At 45.7% G+C, this 9,518-nt stretch overlaps 1 protein-coding gene across 1 annotated transcript; it reads left to right on the top strand.

Annotated features, from left to right (window-relative positions):
• Window positions 1-2,020: 2,020 nt before the first annotated feature.
• Window positions 2,021-8,506, top strand: Faslg (Fas ligand). Its single transcript, XM_076832009.1, has 4 exons — window positions 2,021-2,356; window positions 2,927-2,972; window positions 6,875-6,931; window positions 8,112-8,506. The coding sequence occupies exons 1-4, from the start codon at window positions 2,021-2,023 to the stop codon at window positions 8,504-8,506; spliced, it is 834 nt and encodes a 277-aa protein (XP_076688124.1).
• Window positions 8,507-9,518: the final 1,012 nt, after the last annotated feature.

The following is a 9,518-nucleotide window of genomic DNA, read 5'->3' as shown; positions in this document are numbered from 1 at the left end:
GACGTGGTGGGCAGAGCCAGCCTGTTGGTGCCTTGGTTGATTTATTACTTGGTTTATTTATTAAGTCCAGCTCTTGAGGACAAATCTTATAAATTCAGCAATCACAGAGCTAAAGATATACTTTAATTATTTCTCCTAATAAGGTTTAGGTATCCCCAAAAGCTGATGGGGCCCTGTTATTGTTTGTACAGGTGTTGATTCTATGATTTTACCAACACGTGACGTTCGCTGGCATTACCAAGCCTGATGCCAGTGTTTAAAGTTGCCCTCTTTGACTTTACTTGTTCTTCACTTTGTTCAGCTCCTGCTTGGGAGCTATGGGCTTATGCTTCCTCTGTCACAGAATGAATCAGGAGGAGGCACAGGGCAGAGGAAGATGAGAAATATAGCATTGTTCTTAGAGTCCTGGAAGTTTTTGCAGAAGTTGCACCTAGAAAACCAGAGACGCCCCAGCCTGAAGTAGAGGCAACAGCGGTTGGCAAGATGGGAGTGGGTGGGTGACGGGAACTGCCTCAGCAGTCCTGGGACACCAGTCAAAGGCTGGGGCAGAGGCAGAGAGGGGAGCTGGGGTTGTCACCAGAGGGAGTGACCTCGAGAGAAGGGAGTTGTGTTGGGAGTGGGGTGGGATGGGCAGAACGTAGCAGGGAAATAATATGTCCTGTGTTGGTTTGCTGCAGGTGGAAAAAGCCAGAATGAGCACATAGAAATCCCAGATCATATAAAAACTGATAAAATTTGAAAAGTAGAGCACTCCAATAAAATAGAAAATAAGAATTTGTAGGAGGTTTGTGGTTTCTATGGGAGAATGGTTGGAACTAAAGCTGAGTTCTTAGAAGTTATTGGCATATAAAGGTTATGTGAGGCCAGAGGAAAGGGCGAGGTTTACCCAAGTAGGGTTGCCAGCTTCAGTCAAAAGCAAGAAATTGGAGGACACACAGTTGAATTTGAATTTATGATAAACAATGAATATTTTTTACTATTTCCATGCAATGTTCAGGATATTCTTGTCCTAAAAATCATTTATCTGAAATTCAATTAACTGGGCACCATGAATTTCATCTGGGAGTTGTAATAGGGACTATGAGCAGAAACGCCTGCAGGGACCAGAACAGCTACTGCATGGGGAAGGCAGTGTAGTGGTGTGGCCCTGGGTGACCTGGAGCACCTGTGTCTCATTCCTAGGGTAGCTTACTGGGTTTGCAGAGAGAGCCTCGAGAGTGTCCAATATTCTAATATTTCAAAACAGAAGGGAAACATATATTTTTAATGTGTACAGTATCAATTTTAAAAGTGGGTGACTAATGAAAGAAAAAGATTGTGTAGTGTAAGCAAAGCAGTTCTGAGGCTTCTCAAAGCCAATGGGCAGCTGGTTTGCAACCTCTGACCACCTCTGAGCTGGTCTGTGGGGTGGACAGGGCAGGTGTCAACCTGTCAGTTAGGATGATGTGCAATGTCAGGGTAAATCACTTGGGTGTGGGAAACCAAAGGCGTGTGTGGGGAGTGTGGGGGGGATTTCCTCATGCTAAAGGTAGGATGTGCAGGTGGCTTCTCTGGCCATGACTCCAGGGTCTCGCCCCTCAGGGTCTGCACACGCCCCACTGGTCCGTCTCTCTGCAGCTGGGTCCGATTTAATGCCCACAGGGCTGCACCCAGTGCCGACTGCTCTGTTGGACCGGAGCACGTTGAGCCCTGCCTCCCAGCTCTTGGGGTGCTGACAGCAAGCAGAGCTTTGAAGGCTTTCATCAGAAACTTGTGGGCGGAAGCTTCCAGGGGTTGACTCTGAGCTTCTTGAGGCTTTTTAGATTCAGATACAAAGCAAGTGGGTGTCTTTCAAGAGAAACAGAAAGAGAATGAGAGAGAGAGAGAGAGAGAGAGAGGTGTGTTTCCCTCAGTTATGGAAACACTATAAAGACAGCTGCGTTCCCTTCTCGTGAGCAGTCAGCAACAGGAGTCCCGACCTCGACACCTCAGCCTCCCGCAGGATTGAGAGAAACAAAACCCTTCCCTGCGGCTGGCTGCCATGCAGCAGCCCTTGAACTACCCGTATCCCCAGATCTACTGGGTGGACAGTAGTGCCAGCTCTTCCTGGGTCCCTCCAGAGTCAGTTTTCGCCTGTCCATCCTCTGTGCCCAGAAGGCCAGGTCAACGGAGGCCCCCGCCCCCACCTCCACCGCCACCTCCACCACTGCCTCCTCTGCCCCCATTGCCACCACCGCCTCTGAAGAAGAGCAGGGGCCACAACACAGGCTTGTGGCTCCTTGTGATATTTTTTATGGTGCTGGTGGCCCTGGTTGGACTGGGCCTGGGGATGTATCAGCTCTTCCACCTGCAAAAGGAACTGGCAGAACTCCGCGAGGTAAGGCTGGTATGGGGGCTTCCATGCCCAGGAGTCGCTGGGCAAGACGGCTCTGCTGCAGTGCGGGTGGCCCGCAGCTGTGAGCCACATGGATGGAGCCCTGCCCTGCTTGTGAGGTACTCCTCAGACCTTCTTGTCCTGTCTTCCGGACCAACGGCTGTCGTCACCCTCCTGTTGGCGAGCGAATGTTGGCTCACCCAAGGGAAGGGAATATTTTCTTGTAAAGAATCAAAGGCAAACAGTCCTTCCTTTCTCAGTTATCAAGCCAGTCGGTTGAGCCATTTACCACCTCATAACTAGTGATTGGGGAATTGAAATAATTTGGAGTCTTGTTTAGAAGGAATTGACTCATAGACCAAATTAAATTTCCTTGAAAAGATTTTTAGAATGTCTGTACTGTTCCAAAACACAAAACTGAGGGACAGTGAGGCACAATTGCTTGGGTAAAGTCTAAGTCAGGCAAGGATTTGAGGTGTCTGAATTATCTTTCTAGGACTTGCTTTAGTTGACAATTCTGCCTCTTCTGCTTTGATAACTAATTATACTACTTTTCTCCTTCTCTTTTGCTAGTCAATCAATCAAAGAAATACAGAACCATCTTTGGAGAAGCAAATAGGTGAGTCCTTTTATACAAGAGCCCTGAGTTCCCAAAGATGATCCTCAGAACTGAACAAAGTTGGTGGAATGTCTTGAATTTTGTCCCCTTCTTAGGTTTATGAATACTATGGGAGGAATCCTGGCTAATTTTGAATCTCTGGTCAATATGGTTCCTTGAACTATTTTAAAATATTAAGTGAATTTAATGGCTCAAAATCAGGTAGCTGAGCACTGTTCATAATTCAAACTAACTTCCACTTCGCTTTGAAAAGAGAAATAGACCTGGGCCTTTGCCCCCAGCTCCAGACCACTGACCCAGGCCTGGCCCTTTCCCACGTGTCCTGGTTCTGGGATGGGTGGTAGTGGCTGTGACTCCATGGGAGAAAAAGGGAGATGTTTGGGGGGACTGTCCTCCACTCTTTTAATCTCTCTAGAAATGATTAGAGCTAAGCTTTATTTTAAAGTATTTTATAGGACATGACAAAGATTTCAAAAAGTGGACAATCGATTGCCCACAGTAGGGGTTCTTTTGAAGTCACTGGGGACCCAAGGGTACACTGCAGCTGTTCTTCAAAGGAAGTTCAGCTTCACCCACAGAAGACTCATGAACGGCCTTTGACAATAAAGGAGAACCCTTTGCCTGAGATCTGGGACAGGAAGAAGAAGACATGTGAAACACTGACCTCATGAGATTTCAGGGCAGAGTGTAGGAAGCTGTAGACAGATAAAGTTTAGGATATTCTTCATTTGTCAAAAACACAGATTCACTGAAGTTTCAGATTTGGTTTGAATTAGAAGGGAGCTTCCCTGGTCCAGATGTCTTATTTTTTAGAAGAGAAACAACAGATGAATTAGATAATAGGCCCAAGACTATCAGCATGGAACTGGGGCTAGATGAAAGTCTCCTGATGGCTTGTCACCTATAGGTCCTTCCAGGACATGGTCTGGTGCCTCATGAAATAGAGAAACTCCTGTCTCTGTAATAGCCATGGAACGGGGAAAAGATGCCAAGCAGGATACCTCCATAAAGATGATAGGCAAATCTTATCCTTAGAAACTTAGTAGAGAGTTTCCTGGCAACAGCAAACCCTGGCCATCTTCAGTGCAGCTGGTGGAGACTCAGAATGTGCCTACTGCAGCTGACCCAGGGCAGCTCCGCATCTTTGGGATGTCTGGGCCTAAGTTCTGGGTCCAAGTTCCTAAATGTTAGAGAGCCCAGATGTACACAAGCTGGGGGTACTAATAGAACACTGAGGCTCTTGGAGGATTTCTAAAGTACAATCACTTTGAAAATCAGTGGAATGTGGCTTGTGAGATGGGCACCTAATTATTCATTTTTCACCCACTTCATGGAGTTATTTTAGTGTTTTGAAGTCAAATGAAAAGATGAGTCAGGTCTACCAACCTCAGTAAAGAATTATCTTCTCTACATCTACCCAGATGGACCAGAAATTGGTGAATGATCATATGGAAATCAAATTAGTAACTTTACTAATGGGAGATATAAAACATGCAAAGAAAGACATAAGAGGAAAAGACCTGCTTAAATTTTAGTTTCAGCCAGTATGCATGGAAGTTACCAGAACTTTGCTGAAGAGCAGTTTGGAATATATGTATCCTTGACTTGAAGCTGTTAGTTTACCTTGCAGTCCCATCACTGAAAATTTATCTTAGGAAAATAATCAAACTTAGGCTCAAAGATTTATTTACAAGGATATTTATCACCTTTTCATAAGTCTGTTTATAAGAAACATTCAGAAGAAACCTAAATGCCTCTTAAGAGATTAGTTAAAAACATATGGTGTATTCTGGTGAGCACATAATCCATACCAACTGATGACCTTGTGTCAGAAGAACACTTAATGTCACGGGGATCTCAGATGGAGATAGAGGGCATTTCTCTATATTGTTAGAAGAAGAGATGTGTGCTAAGGGGTGTGTTTAGTTTACTACTGACTATTAAAGTACATGTGAATATTTTACATTCTCAGAAAAGAACTAAGCTGTTTCACACCCAGCGTGTTAACAGAGACTTTCCCTGGAGATACTATCATGGATTATTTACGCTTCATTTCCTTTTATCGTTTTCCATCTTTCCCTCAGCTAGCTCACCCACAGGCGGCCTTGTAGTGCCTCCTGTGAGTCAGGATGGGCTCTGGGGTGATCAAGGATGGGAGAGGCAAGCAGGTCTGTCCGCATGGCACTTTCAACTAGTGGGAAGGTAGACAAGAGCAAGCCAGTAGGTACTTCCAGTGGCATGCAGAAAGCCCTGGTGTAGGAAGGGTCCCCACCACTGTCTAGGATGCCTTTCTAATATTTATCCAGCAGATATTTAGAGTGAGTACCTTTTATGAGGAGAGTGTTATACTGGCCTCTGAAGGCTATCATGATGCGAACATGTGGTTTTCGGTTCCACTTCCTGTTAGTTTGTGGCCACGTGCCAGCAGAGCTGCTCGGATGGCTGTGGTATGGGAATGTAGAGGAAACTCAGTTTTGCCTTTCCTGCTCACTCACACCTCCTTGGAGGTGGTTTGTCTTGGGTGCTAAGAGATCACGACTGCTCAGGTAATGTTCACAGGGGACAGGGCCGTTTTCACACCTGGGGGACTTTCATAGGCCAATCACTAGCCTGAGATGGACAGGCATCTTTCCTGTGAGTTGTTCCTGAATATCTTAGTTAGCTGAGTTAATTAGCTAAGTGACAGCTTTCTACCTTGGCTAACGTATTAAAGGTCGGAGAAACGGTGTCTGGTTAGGAAAATATTATCAGTTTCAACTCCTTTGATTTAATATGCTGAGCATTTGCTGAAGGCACGCTTCGTGTTAGGAACCAGGCTGAACTCACTCTGATGAAGTCAGCATATCGTAAGGAACTTGCTATTTATTTGAGGCGGGGAGAAATAAGACAATTTTTACATTAAGCAAGGATCCCTAAGGTCCTATCCAACTTTAGAATTTCTTGGATTTGGCTTTTCCTTTCAGGGAGGGACAACAAAGTTTAAACCTTTCAAGTTTTAAAGATCTTAAGATCTTTGTTTCAGAGAGCTAAATTTATCTCAAAATTTTTCAATGCAATTGATTGGGGACATCTCCTTAGAAAAGGGGAGTCAGAACTGACAGGGGAAGTAAAAACAGAGAGGTCTTAGGTTTCAAAGGAGAGAAAGAACATAGTCGACTTTAAATCTGGGAAGGTTTCCCAAAGAAGGAGACGTTTTCGATAGAGTTTAGAGAATGGATTGAAGTTTGGCACAGAAATCCCTCTGGGACAGCATCCAGGCAGACAGCACTGAGTGAGTGCAGGCCCAGGCGGAGGACCAGGGGCAGTGTCCAGTGGGAGTGAGCAGAGGAAGTGAGGCTGAAATCACGTGGGGCCACAGAGGTGTCTGAGGTCTTGGTGACAGGGGTGGCTGAGGACTTAGAATGATCGAGTGGGTGCAGACTGTACAATGGCAGTGGGAAGAGACCTGGTAGCCAGGGGTCACATTAGCAGTCTTCTCTGTGTCCCTGGGGCAGCACAGCCAGAGTGGACAGAGCCCTGGATTAGAGCGGGAGACTGGGCATCGGTCCCATCTGTGACTCTGAATGCTGAGTCTTCTTGGACGAGTCATCCATTTTCCAAGCTGACTTTGTCAACTATAAGTCAGGACAATAATCCCTACCTCCAATACTATGGGAAGTTCTAAACGAAGTAACTGATACAACAGTTTTATGCACAGTGTAACATTACAATGAATATATATGTCGATTTCAGTTTGGTTTACTTTGTTCAACCTGTTTCTGAAACACAGACTGTTGTTGAGAATCTCTCAGAATATCGCCACCTATGCTTTTAAAATCTTTTATTCAAATGGGATTGAGTTCCACCATGGTAGTAGCTGGCATCTCATTTTTACGTACGTCTTTTGTCTCTCTGTGATACAGGCCACCCCAGTTCACCCTCTGATAAAAAGGCACTGAGGAGAGCGGCCCATTTAACAGGTCTGTGTCTGCAAGCCCCGGGTGGGGGCTGGGAAAGCCTTTGGCAAAGCGCAGAATGGTTTCCGTGACCAGTTCTGGGGACAAGCGCTTTCCAGCAACAGTATTTGGAACCCAAGCAACAGCTTTCTAGGGGGTCAGTCGCATGCCCCTGCTCTGGGCGAGTGCTAGACTGGAGCTATGGAGTGAATGAGACCCCAGGGAGCCCACTCTTTTCAAATATTTCAAAGACCCTGAGGGGTTCCTGCCACACAGAAGAGTGGGGAGTGAGTGGTGAATTATTTTAGTGCTTCTCTGATTTTCTGGAAGTTTCATTCTGCTTCCAGAGGAGAAATAGGAGTGAGAGGCAGCCTCAGCCCTGGCCCTGGGGCTTCAGCGTGGGATTACAATGGGAGGTGAAATGGTGGCTGTTGGGATGGGATGGGTACTCCAACTGGAAACCACAAATACAGGAGAAGTAGACAAAGGTCACACAAGGTTGTGTGCTGTGCCACTGCTTCTGCAGTTTCTCAGGCAGAGGCTGTAGATTGATTCAGGTAGACCAACAAATACTTAAGGAGTACCTGCTGTGTGCCAAGCTTTGAGGGCATGGAGACAGAGAGCTCATGGTTCCTGCCTCCAAAGGAGCTTGCATCTAATAGGGAAATACAGGCACACAGCCATAAGTTCAGTACTGGAGCGAGTTCTTTGATTAAGGTTTGGACATAGGGGGGAGGTGTGAGGGATAGAGAATTTCAGCCCAAATAGAGGGGTGGAAGAATCCTGGCTGTGGTGAGAAGATGGAGCCAGGATCCCTTAGGTCCTACCCATGTCTTCTTTAAATTCCCTGGATTTGGCTTTTCCTTTCAGGGAGGGACCACAAAGCTTAGCAGTGTTGCTTCTAGTTCTGAAGATCATAAAATCTTTGTTTTAGATAGCTAAAATTATCTCAGTAATTTTTACTGCAGTCGACTGGGGGCATTTGTTATTATCCCTATTGTGGAGATGATAAGATTGATATAGACAATTTGACAAAGAGAATTCAGTGATGGGCCAAGTTCTGACCCCTCTGCCCGATCGGTGGGAGCTACCTCACTCTGGATAGAACATTTGTTGAAGGAAAGGCCTGTAGTTTTGCCTGGGAAGTTAGCTTGTTGGCTGCATGAGCTTTCCTTGCTGACGGCTCCTCTCTGATTGACTTCAGGTAAGCCCAGCTCAAGGCCCAGCCCGCTGGAGTGGGAAGACACCTACGGAATTTCCCTGATCTCTGGAGTGAAGTATCAGAAGGGTGGCCTTGTGATCAATGACACTGGGCTGTACTTTGTGTATTCCAAAATATACTTCCGGGGTCAGTCCTGCAACAACCAGCCCCTGAGCCACAAGGTCTACATGAAGAACTCTAAGTATCCCCAGGACCTGGTGCTGATGGAGGGCAAGATGATGAACTACTGCACTACTGGCCAGATGTGGGCCCGCAGCAGCTATCTGGGGGCTGTGTTCAACTTCACCAGTAACGACCATTTATATGTCAACGTATCTGAGCTCTCTCTGGTCAATTTTGAGGAATCTAAGACATTTTTTGGCTTATATAAGCTCTAAGAGAAGCACTTGAGGATTCTCTCCCTATGGTTCCTTGTTATAGGCACTGGGGACATTGGCCTGAATGAAGGTCTTCTTAAGCCTATTGAGTTCAAGTGCAAAGACATAACCACAAAGACCTTGAGACCACAGAGTCCAGCAGGTCTGCAATTCCTCATCTCACCCAAGGTCCATGAGCCAGAGAGGAAGAGGAATATGGCTGAAGAACACAAGAGCTTTGGGCTGCCACGCAAAGGTGCAGGACATAGAGACGCCGCTTCCTGGTGTTCTAGACCCATGTGAAGTGGCCAAGAACAACTTACGTGGAAAAGAAGGACACCTTCGAACCCAACTCCCAGGGTGGGTCTAATTGCTACCTCAGGGAAAGCTGTCTTCAGATCCATGGTTATAACATGGATGGACAGGGATGGGGAAGGAGAACCAGGCACGCATGATAAGCTAAAGAGACCTAAGGAGGTCAGCACCCCATTGGTGGCACCTTTACTTCTAAATGCATATCCTGGGCTACCAGGCCATGCTATCAGAGAAGTGAAAGGAGTGTTTGGGGGACTTGGTCCACTCCTACACCATATGCATCTCTAGTGCAATTATAAGGGAGAGAGAGAGAGAGAGAGAGTGTGTGTGTGTGTGTGTGAGAGAGAGAGAGAGAGAGAGAGAGGGAGTGAATCAGTCTAAAGAGTCACATACATAGAGCAAATGTGAGATCATGAAGTATGTATTTAGGAAAAACTGTTTTGAATGCTTCTTGGCAACCAAGTGTAATAGTCTTCAAAAATTTTTGTCACCCACCGACATTCAGCTCTTGATGCTGTTTTCCTTTAATATAACCAGTATTTATTTTTTTGCATTTTTAATGAATGGTTGACATGTAATAAAAGCTCCACTTTAGCATCTACAAAAGTATTGTGAGTGTAAGTTTTGGAAATCACCAAGATTTGGGTTTTTTGCTTGTTAGTTTTGTTTTTTTATCTATGGTTTCTTCATTGTGACTTCAGATCACATTAAGAAGAAT

This window comes from Callospermophilus lateralis, chromosome 13 (genome assembly GCF_048772815.1).
Source record: "Callospermophilus lateralis isolate mCalLat2 chromosome 13, mCalLat2.hap1, whole genome shotgun sequence".
NCBI lineage: Eukaryota > Metazoa > Chordata > Mammalia > Rodentia > Sciuridae > Callospermophilus > Callospermophilus lateralis.
This window is presented reverse-complemented; position numbering and strand designations above follow the sequence as displayed.

What these genes read in the sequence shown, in the direction of transcription:
- Faslg (XM_076832009.1), top strand. Translation starts at nt 2,021, where the DNA reads ATGCAGCAGCCCTTGAACTACCCGTATCCCCAGATCTACTGGGTGGAC. An exon ending in ATCTTTGGAGAAGCAAATAG is followed by an intron (nt 2,973 to 6,874) that starts GTGAGTCCTTTT and finishes TCTGTGATACAG; the next exon opens with GCCACCCCAGTTCACCCTCT. An exon ending in GAGAGCGGCCCATTTAACAG is followed by an intron (nt 6,932 to 8,111) that starts GTCTGTGTCTGC and finishes GATTGACTTCAG; the next exon opens with GTAAGCCCAGCTCAAGGCCC.